We start from the raw sequence: 19,496 nt of genomic DNA, 5'->3' as shown, positions 1-19,496 counted from the left end.
GGGATGTACGGCAGGAGAACATTAAGGTAGGGTGGGCAAGGCCATGGAGTGACTGGAAAACAAGGACAAGAATTTAAAATTTTACTCGCTGGGGCACAGGAGCTAGTGGAGTTTGGAGAGGATGGGGATCATTGGATTGTGGGCAGCAGGCTATTTTTGGATGAACTAATGCTTGCGGAGGTCGATGCAGAGGTGACATAACAAGATGTTGGGAAAAGTCAAACCTTGAGGTGATGAAGGCACGGACTTGGGCTTTGGTAGCTGATATTACCCATTATCTTTATATGACACTAGAAGGGAATATCATATAAGCAATACCCAAAGCTATTAATGGGAAGGTCACGATTGCATTCTCTCAATTGCTAATCTGCTTTACTAATTGGACCATGCTAGGCATAATGAAGACTACTTCACTAAAGCACTCACTTCTTGAATAATTTGCATTGCACAAGGAGACAATCACAATGTTGGGATCTAATTTTTAAAAAGTACATCATAGATGACAAGTATTCTGAAATGAGGTAACTGTACATTAGATTTATTGCTTGAGTGGTCCTGCAGGTAGAATGATATTTTACTACTATGTTTGTTTCCAGAAATATGTTCGTTTATAGAATTATGTTCCAGACTCTCAGCCAGAAAACACATGAATCATGTGTAAAAGAGGAGCTGGCTGAAGACAAGAAAACAATGAGGAGAGGGGGCCAACGGGTCACTGACAGACCTGAGCATTGTAAACAATTTTACAACACCAAGTTATAGTCCAGCAATTTTATTTTAAATTCACAAGCTTTCGGAGATTTTCTCCTTCCTCAGGTAAATGTTTCAAGATCTCCTTGAAGCCTACGCATTTATACATATTGAATAATACATGGTGTTTACAGACTGCCTCTGCAACTGCCCGTTGCCAAGGCAATCACCGTGTTCAGACAGAGAGGTGTCATCTGCAGAACCCCCGAATACACATTCAACAAAAAAACAAACAGGGAAAAAAAACAGAGAAAAAAAAAGAGAAAAAAAAACAGAGAGGCAGAAACATCCGGAAGGCAGAGAGAGCCAGCAAATGACCCATTATATTAAAAACAGATAACATTTGTTCGCTGGTGGGGTAACGTGTAGCGTGACATGAACCCAAGATCCCGGTTGAGGCCGTCCTCATGGGTGCGGAACTTGGCTATCAATTTCTGCTCGACGATTTTGCGTTGTCGTGTGTCTCGAAGGCCGCCTTGGAGTACGCTTACCCGAAGGTCGGTGGATGAATGTCCATGACTGCTGAAGTGTTCCCCGACTGGGAGGGAACCCTCCTGTTTGGCGATTGACGACAACGCAAAATCGTCGAGCAGAAATTGATAGCCAAGTTCCGCACCCATGAGGACGGCCTCAACCGGGATCTTGGGTTCATGTCACGCTACACGTTACCCCACCAGCGAACAAATGTTATCTGTTTTTAATATAATGGGTCATTTGCTGGCTCTCTCTGCCTTCCGGATGTTTCTGCCTCTCTGTTTTTTTTTCTCTTTTTTTTTCTCTGTTTTTTTTCCCTGTTTGTTTTTTTGTTGAATGTGTATTCGGGGGTTCTGCAGATGACACCTCTCTGTCTGAACACGGTGATTGCCTTGGCAACGGGCAGTTGCAGAGGCAGTCTGTAAACACCATGTATTATTCAATATGTATAAATGCGTCGGCTTCAAGGAGATCTTGAAACATTTACCTGAGGAAGGAGAAAATCTCCGAAAGCTTGTGAATTTAAAATAAAATTGCTGGACTATAACTTGGTGTTGTAAAATTGTTTACAATTGTCAACCCCAGTCCATCACCGGCATCTCCACATCAGACCTGAGCATGGTGGGGCAGTGGACTAAACGGGGCTGTTAAGAAGTCAGGTCCGCCTCATATAGCTACAGGGGTTCAGTGATATCAGCCATTCCTTTTAATGGTCTGATCACCTGCTTCTTAAAGCAAATTCAATACCACTGCTCTATATCTACTAGCGCAGTAGTGGATCCTAAGAATGTAACAATGAGAAACCATGGTAATTTGGACTAGGTTTCCATGTTATAACCCACCCCCCCATGTACTCTTACAATTTCTCCAAAGATAGACCAAATTAACATTGGGTGAGACGAAGTTGGGTTCCAATCGTAAGCTGCTTTATTCCACAGTAGGTAAAATGCACAGAATAACGAGATTAATGAGTGTAGATTCATCAGCCGCACTCAGAAGACAGTCCAGAATGTCACCCGAGCACAACGCAACGCCATCAACGCTCTCAAGACCAACCGCAACATCGTCATCAAACCAGCGGACAAAGGAGGAGCCATAGTCATACAGAACAGAACAGACTATTGCAAAGAAGCATACCGACAACTGGACAACCAGGAACACTACAGACGGTTACCCGCAGACCCGACCAAAGAACACACCCACCAGCTCAACAAACTGATCAAGACCTTCGATCCAGACCTTCAAAGCATCCTACGCACTCTCATCCCACGTACTCCCCGCGTGGGAGACTTCTACTGCCTCCCAAAGATACACAAAGCCAACACACCCGGACGTCCTATCGTATCAGGCAACGGAACCCTGTGTGAGAACCTCTCTGGATACATCGAGGGCATCCTGAAACCCATCGTACAGGGAACCCCCAGCTTCTGTCGCGACACTACAGACTTCCTACAAAAACTCAGTACCCACGGACCAGTTGAACCAGGAACACTTCTCACCACGATGGACGTCTCGGCACTATACACCAGTATCCCCCACGATGACGGCATCGCTGCGACAGCATCAATACTCAACACCAACAACAGCCAATCTCCGGACGCCATCCTACAACTCATCCGCTTCATCCTGGATCACAATGTCTTCACCTTCAATAACCAGTTCTTTACCCAAACACACGGAACAGCCATTGGGACCAAATTTGCACCCCAATACGCCAACATTTTCATGCACAAGTTCGAGCAGGACTTCTTCACTGCACAAGACCTCCAACCAACACTATACACCAGATACATCGACGACATTTTCTTTCTATGGACCCACGGCGAAGAATCACTGAAGAGACTACACGATAACATCAACAAGTTCCATCCCACCATCAAGCTCACCATGGACTACTCCTCAGAATCAGTTTCTTTCTTGGACACACGAATCTCCATCAAAGACGGGCACCTCAGCACCTCACTCTACCGCAAGCCCACGGACAACCTCACGATGCTCCACTTTTCCAGCTTCCACCCTAACCACGTCAAAGAGGCCATCCCCTATGGACAGGCCCTGCGAATACACAGGGTCTGCTCAGACGAGGAGGAACGCGATGGACACCTACAGACGCTGAAAGACGCCCTAGTAAGAACGGGATATGACGCTCGACTCATCGATCGACAGTTCCGACGGGCCACAGCAAAAAATCGCATAGACCTCCTCAGGAGACTAACACGGGACGCAACCAACAGAGTACCCTTTGTCGTCCAGTACTTCCCTGGAGCGGAGAAACTACGCCATGTTCTCCGCAGCCTTCAACATGTCATCAATGACGACGAACACCTCGCTATGGCCATCCCCACACCTCCACTACTCGCCTTTAAACAGCCACCCAACCTCAAACAGACCATCGTTCGCAGCAAATTACCTAGCTTTCAAGAGAACAGCGTCCACGACACCACACAACCCTGCCGCGGTAACCTCTGCAAGACATGCCAGATCATCGACACAGATACCACCATCACACGAGAGGACACCACCCACCAGGTGCATGGTTCATACTCCTGTGACTCGGCCAATGTTGTCTACCTCATACGTTGCAGGAAAGGATGCCCTAGAGCATGGTACATTGGCGAGACCATGCAGACACTGCGACAACGGATGAACGGACACCGCGCAACAATCGCCAAACAGGAGGGTTCCCTCCCAGTCGGGGAACACTTCAGCAGTCAAGGACATTCAGCCACCGACCTTCGGGTAAGCGTACTCCAAGGCGGCCTTCGAGACACACGACAACGCAAAATCGTCGAGCAGAAATTGATAGCCAAGTTCCGCACCCATGAGGACGGCCTCAACCGGGATCTTGGGTTCATGTCACGCTACACGTTACCCCACCAGCGAACAAATGTTATCTGTTTTTAATATAACGGGTCAGTTGCTGTCTTTTCTATGTTTCTACCTCTCTATCTCTGTTTTTTTTTGTTTGTTGTTTTTTTTGGTGATTTGTATATTCTGAGACCTGGCAGGTAACACCTGTCTGTCTGCACACTGATTGCCTTGGCAATGGGCAGTTGAAAAAACTGTCTGTTATCACCAAGCATTGTTCTGTGAATTATAAATGCGACTTCATTTCGAGGATTTCATTTCTACATCGTTCACCTGAGGAAGGAGGTAGCCTCCGAAAGCTTGTGAATTTAAAATAAAATTGCTGGACTATAACTTGGTGTTGTAAAATTGTTTACAATTGTCAACCCCAGTCCATCACCGGCATCTCCACATCGAGATTAATGAGAGTCACTTGAGACAATCGCTACAACTTCTGTCGTGTACTGTTACAAAAATAAAGAACACAGAAGCACTAGCCCACTCTGATGGGTTGCCTAAATCAGCTTAAAAACTTAATCTCTCTGTAGTGTGTCCTAGCGCCCAGGACAGTGTAGTTTGTTCCCTTCACAGTCTTCTGTTACTCGCCAGGCTCTTAGTGCCTGTGTTCTGATTTTTACAAGCCTGTCTCACAAACCCCCACATGTAGATCAAAAGAGATTTCCAACACCTAGATGTGAAGTGTCCTCAATAATCAGACACAGTTAACAAATTCTTCATTGTTGGGATCTGAGGTCATCTCATTTTAGATACCAACTGTCTCTTACCAATCCACAACTCAGCATGGGGCTGCTTGGGAAGCTAACTCCTTTTAGGCAAGCTTTTACTTAAAACACATCTTAACAAAGCTTTTTTACAGATTCTTTTCATGAAAAAAATGCCCAAAGAATTTTTAATTGCAACAGCAACAGGCCAAGGACAGTTTGATCCCCATTCTCCTGAAATCTTCTCCCTCTAGGTTACCTAACCATGGCACGCACTTCCTTTGCAGATCCCAGGGTGCACTCTTGGTGCTCAGTAAGGCCCAAGTAATGCTCTGTGCTCCCAGCAGCCATTGTAGTTATTCCAGATCTTGGGACCTGCCAGTACTCCCAGAGCCAAGGGCTGCACCTAGTACTGATAAGTTAGTGTCTGTGAACATATAACCTTTGTTCTTACAAAACCTTCTGACCATGCGTAATACCTTAGTTTGTGTACGTGTGTGTGTGTAAAATTATAATTTTCTCCCTTCACTACACCCCCCCCCCCAACCAATATAGCGCTTGTACAAAATAATTTTCTCTATCTTTCGGGTATTCATTGTCTTTACCCCGTCTTTATTGCCACATGTTGTACTTCTATAATTATTCCTTCAAAGCAATTATACTGTGACATCCGCAATAACATTCCCAATAACATGTTGTGAATTGTTAGAAGTTTCAGTATTGGAATGTGCAATATTTGAGCATAAACGTTGGGAACTACTAAATCTGAGTACTATAGCATGAAGCACCACACATATTGTGTCTGTCCCAAGTTTCCTTTTTAAACTGTAGCATTTAATGTAAAACAAGGAGCTTTTGGGCCTGAATGTACCTTATAAAGATGACAAAGTTAGAGTGCAGGAAGATCCAGTGCAAGATCCTCAATGTATCGATCTGCAAGCACCATATAATACATAACATACCCTGAAAGTATGTAAACTTAGCTTAATTGAGTAATAAGATTATTTGTACAATTTTAAAAAGGAAAAATAATGGTTATTAGCAAAATTGGTTGCAAAAGAGGACCTAGATGCCCTCCTTCTACCTGGGCACCAAAGACCTCCAAAGCTAGAGGTCATAAATATAGGATGGTCACTAATAAATCCAATAGGGAATTCAGGTGAAACTTCTTTTCCCAAAGAGTGATAAGAATGTGGAACGCGCCATCACAAGGAGTAGTTGAGGCAAATGGCATTTAAGAGAAAGCTAGATAAGCACATGGGGGATAAAGGAATAGAAGGGTGTGCTGATAGGGTTAGATGAAGAGGGGTGGGAGAAGGCTTGTGTGGAGCATAAACGCCGGCACAGACCAGTTGGGCCGAATGGCCTATTTCTGTGCTGTAGACTTGATGATGTAGCTTCTTGACATGAACCTGGATCACCTGGAAATAAAGAACACAGCGCACTATACACTGCACCTGAAATAGACAACACAAGCACTTTCATGAGGATACTACAGGCACTTATAATCTATATAATCTACTGCACCACCATAGCAGCATTCAACTAGTACAAAGGACATAATACAACAGTGCAGGAAGACAAATATGGAGTAATCAGCTATAGACTGAAAGTTGGAAGTATCTGTGAAGGAGCAAATGGACATGGACACATCTTCTAATGTTGGAGCAGCAGGGTATGTTCAATGCTGTCAGGCAATAGCACAATACAGTAGATCAGATGTTGAATACTATTAAAAACAGGCCAGGCTGTATTTTCTTCTTCATACAATGGCTGAGCATATTTAAATGAGCTGTTAATGACATGTGACATCATACATTACATGTTCATCATTACCTCCTCATTAATGCTCAGCATACATCATGTGCGTATAAAATGGGTGTCCAATGCTGCTAGATGGCAAAAAAAAGGGAAGTAAATTTAATGGGATCAGTAGATATTAAAAAACTATTTTTTTGTGTGTTTTTGCTGCTGATAACTGTTTCATCACTTACCTTTGTGACTTCTGCAGTGGAGATTCCCGCAGCAACTCCCACCACCACCCCCCCACCACCACATTCTAATTCTAAAAAGGCCACAATGAGTTTCCCATTCAGAACTCTCCTGTAACTTTGGAAGAGAAGAAGCAACAGAGAGAGGACCAGCTGATCAGGTAGCACATAAAGTGCACAACATCCACTTGCTAGTACCCCAATTCAAAATATACCTCCAGCACACCCAGGAGCAGTGCTCATGGAGGCTGTGCTTCACAAAGGAAGCTATAAATTAGTTATCTCAACCTTAAATCTTACCTACAGCCCACCTCTGATGTGGGCATCGTACTGACGGTGGCCATTAAGGTCACAACCGCCCTGATCTTTCATATTTTCATTCCAGGCTGCCATTAGAAACATCAGTAACATTAGCCAATCGGCTGTGCACCAATGCATAAAGCAAGTGACAGATGCATTGTTTGCTAAATCAAGCCACTTCACCATGGACAACTGATGACACGAAGACAGAGTACTGCAATTTTAGAAAGCCAGGGTTCCCCAAGGTCCAGTGAGTCATACGTTGCACCCACATCGACATATACGAACAATGTCAGGAAAAGATCCACTGGATGAACCAACCTGTCCCACACAACTGCGATGCCTAGTACATCTCCCCACCCCACCTGAAAGCCATGTAATCTGCTGGGAGAGGCACAAACCGGATTAAAAAACCCAGGCCAATTTGGGAAAAAACACCTGGAAAATTTGTAGATGAGACCATTCTAGCCCTGATTGTTTTACAGGACCTACCTTTTTATGTACTCCCTTAATCAATCCCATTGCCTATGTCACCAGGAAAAGAATCCACTTTCTTATGCCCAGTTTATATGCAACCAGTTGCACCACACTATGAAAGTAAATTCTTGCCTTCCTGGTAGCTGCGTGATGCCTTCATTTTAAGACAGTGCACAATGCAGACACTCTTTGATCCAGCAAGGCAAATGTCTGGGTAGATCCTGGGAGATCAAGATTACCCTTTTGCCTTGGCTGATGACACCTGTGCACCTTCCCAGGATATCAAGCTGAGCATCGCCATAATGAAGTTCATTCTTCCACCAAAATCATAATTGAGTGCACGTCTGAAAGCACACTTCAGGTGTGTAAATTGGTCTAGGGGCACTCTGCAATATAGTTCTGCTAGAGTCTCAAGGATTGTGGTGGAGTGCTGCCTGCTGACTTACTGAGAAGCCTCCATTGTAAGGCCCTAGAAGATGATGGCATCCAAAGGCTGCAGGGAGAATAGTCAGAGAGGCAGCAGCAGTCTGAAGAGGGTGTGCAAGATAACTCAGTGCCAGCTGCAAGAGATATTTATGCCAATCTGATACAGGAGATCTTCTCTTGATTACCACATTTATCCACTGCATAATCAGTCCTTTCTACATATTTCTCCTTCCCATCATCAACACCACCTGATCATAGAATACAATCATAGAAAGGTTACAGCAAAGAAGGAGGCCATTCAGCCCATCGAGTCAGTGCCGGCTCTATGCAGGAGCAATCCAGCTAGTCCCACTCCCCCGCCCTATCCCCGTAGCCCTGCAAACTTTTTACTTTCAAGTACTTATCCAGTTCCCTTTTGAAGGCCATGATTGAATCTGCCCCCATCACCCCCTCAGGCAGTGAATTCCAGGTCCTAACCACTAGCTGTGTAAAAAAGTTTCTCTTTATCTACTCTGTCTAGACCCTTCATGATTTTGAATACCTCTATCAAATCTTCTCGCAACCATCTCTGTTCCAAGGAGAACAACCCCAGCTTCTCCAGTCTATCCACATAACTAAAGACCCTCATCCCTGGAATCGTTCTCGTAAATCTCTTCTGCACCCTCTCTAAGGCCTTCACATCCTTCCTAAAGTGCAATGCCCAGAACTGGACACAATACTCCAGTTGTGGCCGAACCAGTGTTTTATAAAGGTTCATCATGACTTCCTTACTTTTGTACTCAATGCCTCTATTTATATAGCCCAGGATTCCGTATGTTTTTTAATTGCTTTCTCAACCTGCCCTGCCACCTTCAATGATTTGTGCACATATACCCCCAGATCTCTGCTCCTGTACCCCTTTTAGAGTTGTGTTCTCTAGTTTATATTGCCTCTCCTCGTTCTTCCTACCGAAATGTATCACTTCACATTTTTCTGCGTTAAATTTCATCTGCCATGTGTCCACCTATGCCACCAGCCTTTCTATATCCTCTTGAAGTCTATCACTATCCGCCTCACTGTTCACTACCCTTCCAAGTTTCCTGTCACCTGCAAATTTTGAAACTGTGCCCTGTACATCCAAGTCCAAGTCATTAATATATATATCAAGAAAAGCAGTGGTCCCAGCACCGACCCCTGGGGAATGCCACTCTGCACCTCTCTCCAATCCGAAAAACAACTGTTCACCACTACTCTCTGTCACTTAGCCAATTCTGTATCCATGTGGCTGCTGCCCCCTTTATTCCATGGGCTGCAATCTTGATGACAAGCCTACCATGCGGTCCTTTATCAAATCTCATTTGAAAGTCCACGTACACCACATCAATTGCATTGCCCCCATCTACCCTCTCTATTATCTCATCAAAAAACTATCAGGTCAGTTAAACACAATTTGCCTTTAACAAATCTGTGCTGGCTTTCCCTAATCAAGCCACACTCGTCCAAGTGACTGTTAATTCGGACCTAGATTATCGTTTCTAAAAGTTTACGCACTACCGAGGTTAAACTGACTGGCCCATAATTGCTGGGTTTATCCTTACACCCTTTTTTGAATAAGGGTGTAACATTTGCAATTTTCCAGTCCTCTGGCACCACCCCCATATTTAAGGATGTTTGGAAGATTATGGCCAGTACCTCTGCAATTTCCACCCTTACTTCCCTCAGCAACCTAGGATGCATCCCATCTGGACCGGGTGACTTATCTACTTTAAGTACAGCCTTTCTAGTACCTCTTCTTTATCAATTTTTAGCCCATCCAGTATCTCAACCATATCTTCCTTTACTGAGACTACGGCAGCATCTTTTTCCTTGGTAAAGGCAGATGCAAAGCACTCATTGAGTACCTCGGCCATGCCCTCTGCCTCCATGAGTAAATCTTCTTTATGATCCCTAATCGGCCCCACCCCTCTTCTTACTACCAGTTTCCAATATAATGCCTGTAGAAGACTTCTGAATTACCTTTTACATTGGCCGCCAGTCTATTCTCATACTCTCCCTTTGCCGCTCTTATTTCCTATTTCACTTCCCCTCTGAACTTTCTATATTCTGTTTGGTTCTCACAGCCAAACCATACCAAAAACAATGTTTGCACACACAATTTTAGTGCAACTATAATTTTAATGAAAACCCATACTGTGTAGGCCCAAGTTTCCAAGTTGATCACCCATGGTTCAAATATGTAATCTCAAACCTAATCGAGTGCTTTTCCTAGGTGTTCCGAGTGACAGGAGTATGTGAGGTGAATGGCTGCTATATTCGAACATAAGCCTCGTGCAGAGATGGACCTGCTGCAGTATGCACCTCTTCTGCGGTTGCATGGGCAGCTTCCACTCCCAGCTCCTCATTCTCTATGCGTTACCCTGTGCACTACCATCTGGCTGACTAATGCCCCTCAAGTACATGTCTCCAGACTGGTGCATGGCAGGGAATGGGCAATTAACATTGTACGTAATGGTGTTGTCAGGGGCAGAAGCAGAGAGGCCTGGGAGATCATCTTCCTTCTCTGCTTCTTTTTCGATGAGAAAAAGTGGATGAATCAGTTGCTGAGGAAGAGTTCACGCATGAATTTAATGATTTCATTTACTGACAGATAATGAAGATCACACTAGGATGAGGAAGAAAAGCAGAATGTCATGATGAGCCTGTAACAAACACTTGCTCTCCGATGGCCCCTGTTGGCTGGCTACCCAGATGTTCTACAGCTTCCTCCTCAGATGGGGCAAGAGGCTAGAGGTTGAAGGAGGAAGATCCATCATTTTGACTAATTTTTCATGTCATGGGCAGTCTTCTTTAAGAATTCAAGATGTGAAAATGTCCTCTGCATGTCATGAGATGCAGTCAGCAGGCAGACCCTAATGGAGGTGTGGAGTGATGACAGGTGCATGAACAAACAATTACATATCACATGAGGCTTCCAGTGGGGTTCATCTGAGTGAAAGAACAGTTGCAGGTAAAGGCTGGGTTGCGTAAAGGGCTCCGTGCTACTTCCTGGGCATTCTTGAAGCACTTTAACACAGTGAGAAGGAGATGGTTTTAAGTGGCAGACATGCTTAGAAATTCTTCGTACATTCTTGGAAGGTCCGGCTGACTCCTCTTGCGTTAGCTGACCTGATGGAGTCACTAAATCTTTTCAGGCACCGAGTTGCAGTGTGTAGGTTCGTTGAGTTGGCACTGCCTGCACTGACCACCTTGTTCCACTGGGCTTGAACATTTTCCTTTGAGGGCCTCCACTGCTCCATCCCAAACAAGGCTTCACTTCTCTGCCTTAATTGGCCAGCAGCATTTCTACTACTGCCTCTGACAACCTGGGGGCTCTGTGCCTTGCAGCAGACCTGTGTGATATTGTGCAAATAAAATTTACTCCTGCTTGCCATCAAAACAGTCATTAATGATTCTTGGCCCTTTAAACTGCATTGGAATCCTGAAGCAGCATGCCATTTGCCATCCAAAAACTGGCTAGCTCCCAATCAGACGTATCTACCCGACAATGTGGAAAATTGCCCAGGTATGTCCTGTCCACAAAAAGCAGGACAAATCCAATCTGGCCAATTACCGTCCCGTCAGTCTACTCTCAATCATCAGCAAAGTGATGGAAGGTGTCGTCGACAGTGCTATCAAGCGGCACTTACTCACCAATAACCTGCTCACCGATGCTCAGTTTGGGTTCCGCCAGGACCACTCGGCTCCAGACCTCATTACAGCCTTGGTCCAAACATGGACAAAAGAGGTGAATTCCAGAGGTGAGTGAGAGTGACTGTCCTTGACATCAAGGCAGCATTTGACAGAGAGTGGAAGGAGCCCTAGTAAAATTGAAGTCAATGGGAATCAGGGGGAAAACTCTCCAGTGGCTGGAGTCATACCGAGCACAAAGGAAGATGGTAGTGGATGTTGGAGGCCAATCATCTCAGCCCCAGGACATTGCTGCAGAAGCTCCTCAGGGCAGTGTCCGAGGCCCAACCATCTTCAGCTGCTTCATCAATGACCTTCCCTCCAACATAAGGTCAGAAATGGGGATGTTCGCTGATGATTGCACAGTGTTCAGTTCCATTCGCAGCCCCTCAAATAATGAAGCAGTCCGAGCCTTCATGCAGCAAGACCTGGACAACATCCAGGCTTGGGCTGATAAGTGGCAAGTAACATTCGCACCAGACAAGTGCCAGGCCAATGACCATCTCCAACAAGAGAGAGAGTCTAACTACCTCCCCTTGACATTCAATGGCATTATCATCGCCGAATCCCCCACAATCAACATCCTGGGGGTCACCATTGACCAGAAACTTAACTGGACCAGCCATATAAATACTGTGGCTACAAGAGCAGGTCAGAGGCTGGGTATTCTGCGCCGAGTGACTCACCTCCTGACTCCCCAAAGCCTTTCCACCATCTACAAGGCACAAGTCAGGAGTGTGATGGAATACTCTCCACTTGCCTGGATGAGTGCAGCTTCAACAACACTTAAGAAGCTCGACACCATCCAGAACAAAGCAGCCCGCTTGATTGGCATCCCATCCACCACCCTAAACATTCACTCCCTTCACCACCGGCGCACAGTGGCTGCAGTGTCTACCATCCATAGGATGCAGTGCAGCAATTCGCCAGGGCTTCTTCGACAGCACCTTCCAAACCCGCGACCTCTACCACCTAGAAGGACAAGAGCAGCAGGCACATGGGAACAACACCACATGCACGTTCCCCTCCAAGTCACACACCATCCCGACTTGGAAATATATCGCTGTTCCTTCATCGTCGCTGGGTCAAAATCCTGGAACTCCCTTCCTAACAGCACTGTGGGAGAACCTTCACCACACAGACTGCAGCAGTTCAAGGCGGCAGCTCACCACCAACTTCTCAAGGGCAATTAGGGATGGGCAATAAATGCTGGTCTCGCCAGTGACGCCCACATCCCATGAACGAATTAAAAAAAAAATCAACATAGTCATGAGCTTGTCTAGAATGTTGTGGAAACTTCAGCAGGAACAGCGCTGGTGTAGTTAGGCAAGCAGAAGTTCTGCCCTGCCACACTCTAGAGGCTATCGTGCCATAGTGAAACACCTGGGCTTGTCTTTCCATAATACATGCTATACTGGAGCAGAAAATGGCAACACTCCAATTACAGGAATTATTGGACTATGAACTTTATCATGTTGTGTACCTGGATGTATTCATCAGTACTGGACTAGCATTTGGGGTGGAAGGAATGGTGTTAACTGATTATAAACCTATGAGCTATAGTTTAGGCCAAAGACACGATTCCACAATACAGCTTTCCAGTTGGATGTCCCATTCAGGCAAGACAAGCTATGGATCAAATCATATATTTATTCTGGAAATCTAGCATTCACTGGGTATATAATTCTCTGGACAGTGCAGTTCATCTCCACATTGAGCGGACGGAATTCCTTACAGTTGATAGATGCCAGTGAATTGATGGACAATGCCTGTACTCCACTTGGCTGTCAAACATACCTAGCATTCTGGGATTACCAGTAATGACAGATAAGGGCAAATACATGGAATAACGACTACTGCTTATGTGGAGGATAAATCCCACCATGGACTTGCTGGGCCAAATGGTCTGTTTCCATGTTGTAATTTCTATGTAATTTTTACTGTTTAGCCAACAAAGTTTTCACATTGTAAAGAAAGGAAAGAGCATGTCCAAATTTTAAGTGCAAGAGCGTATGCAATCTTGACCACTGTAATCTCCTCCTGGTGCCTAGAAAAACCCAGTAACAAAAAATATTGTTAATTGAAAATACAGTCAGAACAATTGGAGTCACTGAAGAGTTCTCTAAATGAGAAGCCTGCAATTACCTTCTTATTGAGCCTAAACAACCTTCTTCATTGTTCCTCCTTTACCAGGCAAATGGTTCATTTATGCCTTTCATATGGGAACAATCATTTTGATGCCCTCTTTCTGTGTGCCAGCACCTCATTTTAATTACCTCTCCTCAGACAGCATAATCGCTATCGCAACTAATAATATTCTGCACTTTTTGAAGCACTGCCTTTGGTATGCTGGTATTAAAATTTAGACTAACTGAGGTTTAGTTGTTGGGATTGCAGCTTGGTTGGGTCCACCCCATACCTCTCAATAAATCATTCAATTGGCACTTTTAGTTCACCAGCTGCAATCATTTACCATTGCGTTAACCTATAGTGAAATGTTTGATATGGCAATATGACAAAGTACCCTGAACACCTGAACTGACATACTAAGCCACCTATATTCATCTATAAATCACAATTAAACCCATTAATGAAATTAATCCAGATTCAATCGTAACAATCACTTGTAAGGCTATTCATCTGAAGACTGAAAATTCTCCCTCAACTATGTCTTATGAGTGGTTAATTTTTATATATGGATAATTTCCCTAGTTGATGGCTACATTTTAAGATTAAAAATCAGTAGTACAAATAGTGTACTTAGTCAGAGTCATTAATAGGATAATACAAAGTAAGCTAATCTAAAAATTTTCAGCATTTCGGACATTACTGTTTAGGTAAAACTCACCTCTTTTTATCTTGTGGTGCACCATGCGTTTCATTACAGGGGTTGAAATGAGGTCCTGCACTGCCACAGCCTAAAAACAAATATTTAACTGGTTTTGTATCACTAGAAAACTAGTCCACTTTACTTAACAGACTAGTGATATTAGAAACACGAACATACGAATTAAGAGCAGGGGTAGGCCATTCGGCCCATCGAGCCTGCTCTGCCATTTGATAAGATCATGGCTGATCTGACTGTGACCTCAACCATACTTTCCCATCTACCTACTATAACCTTTGACTCCCTTGTTAATCAGGAATCTATCTAACTCAGCCTTAAAAATATTCAATGACCCTGCCTCCACCGCTCTCTGGGGAATGGAGTTTCACAGACTCACGACCCTCTGAGAGAAAAAATTTCTCCTCATCTCCGTCTTAAATGGGAGACCCCATTTTTTAAACTGTGTCTCCTAGTTCTAGTCTCTCCCACAAGGGAAAACATCCTCTCAGCATCTACCCCTTCAAGTCCCCTCAGGATCTTATATGTTTCAATAAGATCACCTCTCATTCTTCTAAACTCCAATGTATACAGGCCCAACTTGTCCAACCTTTCCTCATAAGATAACCCCATCATCCCAGGAATCAGTCGAGTGAACCTTCTCCGAACCGCCTCTAAAGCAATTATGTCCTTTTGTAAATAAGGAGACCAAAACTGCACACAGTATTCTATATGTGGTCTCACCAATGCCCTGTACAACTGTAGCAAAACATCTCTACTTTTATATTCCATTCCCCTTGCAATAATGTCTGCAAAAAACCAGAATTCCAATGAACACTAGCACCCTAGAATTAAAGAGTTTTAGTTTCTGGTGGTTGCCTTTTGAGTCTTTCGTTAGAGGTTAGGATGAGAAACTGGCTCCTCCCTCCCCCACAAAGGGAACCAATTCATGCTGGATTATGGTTCGTCTAAGTGGCTGCTCTTTATGCATGAACCTGGATACATAAGCAGATTTCCCATAGTATTGCACAGTAAGTCTCATATGCTCTTTATAAAAGGAATGTTATACCATGCAATGCACATGGTAGTTGTCTGCTGGCAATTGGAGCAGTGTCCCTTTACAGCTATAAAGTCTAATTGTGAAGTAAATGGACCCCAGGTTGTTTAATTGTTGTTTTCTCATGCAACTTTGCAAATTAGACGTCCTCGCCAGCTTCAGGCTCCAGCTCAAAAGCATATAGGAACAGGTCATTCGATCCAATGAGTCTGCTCTGTCAATTTGTTAGCCAGTGCATCTCTATCTTTTGAATCTTAATTCCCTGCCTTTTCTCCATATCCGTCAATATCTGTATTTCCTGTTAGTATTTATATTGATATTAAACATTTCAATTGATTTTTCATTTATGACCTTCTGGGGCAACGTAGTCCACATTCTTACAACCTTAGCTTGAATTCTAAGATCATGCATTTTACGATTGTTTTGCATATGTAACAAAAGTACTGTGTCAGCATGCATAGAATATCACTTTTAAGATATATTATAATTAAAGTAGAATAAATACATCCATACACACACATATATATACAGGCAGGCAGATCTCCCATGGTGCTGCTACAGGTGAATCAAAGGGTGTGGTGTGGTGTGGTGTGTTGTGCCATATAACACACAATGTGTTATTATGTAATAAAGCTTCCTGTGACTTCCTGTGCTGTTATTCCAGGAGAAAAATAACAAAATTCCTGCAATTGTAACTTTCTACTCTAATTCCTTGTGTTGCTCTCTGTATGTTTTTCTTCCACAAAGATCCCATGACATTTTTTCAAAGAAGAGTAGGGAGCTGTCCTGGTATCCTGGACAACATTCTTCTTGCAATTACAACCACCCAAAAACAGACTGAATGGTCATTTCATTACTTTTCATGGGATCTTGCTGTGTGCAAATTGGCTGCCGTGTTTCTCTATTGTTACAGAGACTGCATTTCAAAAAGTAATGTATGTCAAGAGCTTTGGGATGTGTTTCAAAAAGATAAGCACTAAATAGATGCAAGTCTCTCTTTTTTCTGCTCATTCTGGCTCTCAACACACTTCTGTGTAAACCTTTTTTCACTTTCACTGACTATTCATGTAAATAAATTTGCCGTTGCTATCTCCTCTTTCCCAATCTCTCTGCATGAGCAGGATCGCAGACAATAGCTGCAGTGAAGACACAGAAAGTGGTCATGTCTGCACCAGGAGCACAGGTGGTGGTCATGACTGTTCCAGAAATGCAGAACGCAAGTGCACAGAAAGGCAGTTATTACCCTTCAGTAGGAGGTGCTAAAAGCAGAGAGATTGAACAGGTGAAATGAGGTCATGCACGCATAGTGACCTGAGAAATGTCTAAAGGTACGGCACAGCTGAACAATGCAAATTCCAGGAAAGGAGTAAATCTCAAGCTTCAAGTCTTTGAGAGGAGGTAGGTCCCTGTAGGAAAAATTTATTGGATGGATTTCAATAGAAACTGACAATTTTATGGGTATGTTTAAATATTATACTATGCAAATTAAGTTTTTATGTGTTTTATGTCATAAATAAATTGTATACTTTACTTGTATGTATAATCAGCTGGCTGAAGAAACAATATAGCTACTGAAAGAAATCAGAAAAAAATTGTTTCAACAATTTGATTGGTTTGTATTACTGCAACATTTGGTTCCAGATTGTTAGTTTTAAAAAAGAAAGTAATTTGTGTGAGTTGATGGATTGTGATTGGTAGTTGTTCTTCTTGTCCAATGGTTTTGTGTTTAGGAGATTTTCGTCTCTATGTATATTTGAGTGAATCAGCTTGGTTAACCAAACTATTTTGAGCCAAACATTTCAAAGTATGACATACACTTTTCCATGCACTACCGATGTGTACCAGTCTGAAAAATGTAATTAAAAGTCTTGCATCTGGCACATGCCCATCACATCACACCTTTCAAAGGTGTAGCTTGAAAGATGGCACACCTCAAAATGTCAACAACTTTGTAGGATGAAAAACTATGATTAACTCAAGTAATCACTATCTGTCCAGTAACTAAATATCCAATTTACTAAATATTAATGAATTAAAAGTATCAAAAAAAATGAGGAACAAATAACCAGAAAAGAGCAATGAACTACCTCATTTCTTTTCAAAGTCATTAAAGAACCAGGAATTACCACAAAACTGAACCGAATTGCTCAAATAATTTTTCTTCACTTATTTTAATGTATACAATTAGAAATAGCATTTATACTATAACAAACACACAAAAAACGCAATTATGGAAAAAATTTAACTTATCCATAAAGTTGGCATAGACCAGGTTATTCTAAGGTTAACTTGGGCATAGTGCTGTTGATTTCCAACTGCCACAAACAATTCGATGTGAGGTGCATCATGGGAGCTGTAGTTGTCATCTTGCTATTATGAACTACAATATCCAGATGCACCATGTGACAAGACAATTAGGTAGCAAAGCTCCAAGGAGGCCATGCTCCAGTAGAAAAACTGAGACAATTAATTGTAATTTTCACCCTGCTCCTATGGAACCTTCATACCTAGAGCATACTATGATAGTGAAGTCAATGGAAATAAAAATCAGGAGAGATGTAAAACGGACTGCTGACCTGCTATGACCCATTTTACACTATCTCACGAAGTCAAGATCTACCCCACTGTCTTTCTATCAGCTTAATATGTTTTCTAAAGTTTATAGAACACAATAAAAGCTACCATAAGTGTGTAATTAGTACGCTGACATTTTATTCTCCTGCAAACAAACACATATACACTCACACAACCTGTTTTAACAAAGTCAATATAAACTTTAAGGAGCCATGTCACATTCTTTTACAACATAGAGATTAGAAACATCAACATTGTGAAATGGCACACAAGGAGTCAAAACCAAATGCAGTCTTCAGGTGAAGCAGGATTTAAGGGCATGAGATAATTGGACCAGATAACACAGATGTAATTCAGTCCCAATTTTCGAGCCATACATTCTGATCTTATTTACACATAACTGGCCAATCTCCCATGGCATAAGAACATAAGAAATAGAAACAGGTGTAGGCCATAAGGGCACTCGAGCCTGCTCCGCCATTCAATAAGATTATGGCTGATCTTCGACCTCAACTTCACTTTCCCACCTGACCTCCACATCCCTTGATTCCCCTAGAGTACAAAAATCTATCGATTTCAGCGTTGGATACACACAACGACTGAGCATCTAGAACCCTCTAGGGTAGAGAATGCCAAAGATTCACAACCCTCTGAGTGAAGAAATTCCTGCTCATCTCAGTACTAAATGGCCGACCCCTTATCCTGAGACTATGCCCCCTAGTTCTAGGCTCTTCAACCAGGGGAAACAGCCTCTCAGCATCTAACCTGTCAAGCCCTCTCAGAATCTTCTGTTTCAAAGAGATCACCTCTCATTCTTCTAAACTTAAGGAAGAATGTGAAGGCCTTGGAGAGGGTGCAGAAAAGATTTACTAGAATGGTTCCACGGATGAGGGACTTCAGCTACGTGAATAGACAGGAGAAGCTGGGGTTGTTCTCCTTGGAGCAGAGAAGGTTGAGAGGAGATTTGATAGAGGTGTTCAAAATCATGAGGGGGTCTAGACAGAGTTGATAGAGAAAAACTGTTCCCACTGGCGGAAGGGTGGAGAACCAGAGGACATAGATTTAAGGTGATTGGCAAAAGAACCGAAGGCGACATGAAGAAAAACTTTTTTATGCAGCGAGTGGTTATGATCTGGAATGAACTGCCTGAAAAGGTGATGGAGGCAGAATCAATCGTGGCTTTCAAAAGCAAATTGGATAAGTACTTGAAAGAAAAAAAATTGCAGGGTTACGGGGAAAGAGCGGGGGAGTGAGACTAGCTGGATTGTTCTTGCAGAGAGCCGGCACGTACTGAATGGGCCAGATGGCCTCCTTCTGTGCTGTAACCATTCTATGATTCTATAAAACTC

The 19,496-nt window shown here is 43.2% G+C and overlaps 1 protein-coding gene across 1 annotated transcript in view; it reads right to left on the bottom strand.

Moving 5' to 3' along the window:
* Positions 1–19,496, bottom strand: part of LOC137326921 (superoxide dismutase [Cu-Zn]-like) — a 66,353-nt gene that overhangs the window by 16,709 nt on the left and 30,148 nt on the right. Inside the window, exon 3 of the mRNA XM_067992304.1 lies at positions 14,541–14,610. Coding sequence (XP_067848405.1) covers positions 14,541–14,610 — 70 coding nt within the window. The remainder of the gene's footprint in view (positions 1–14,540; positions 14,611–19,496) is intronic.

The sequence above is a fragment of the Heptranchias perlo genome, chromosome 11 (genome assembly GCF_035084215.1).
Source record: "Heptranchias perlo isolate sHepPer1 chromosome 11, sHepPer1.hap1, whole genome shotgun sequence".
NCBI lineage: Eukaryota > Metazoa > Chordata > Chondrichthyes > Hexanchiformes > Hexanchidae > Heptranchias > Heptranchias perlo.
This window is presented reverse-complemented; position numbering and strand designations above follow the sequence as displayed.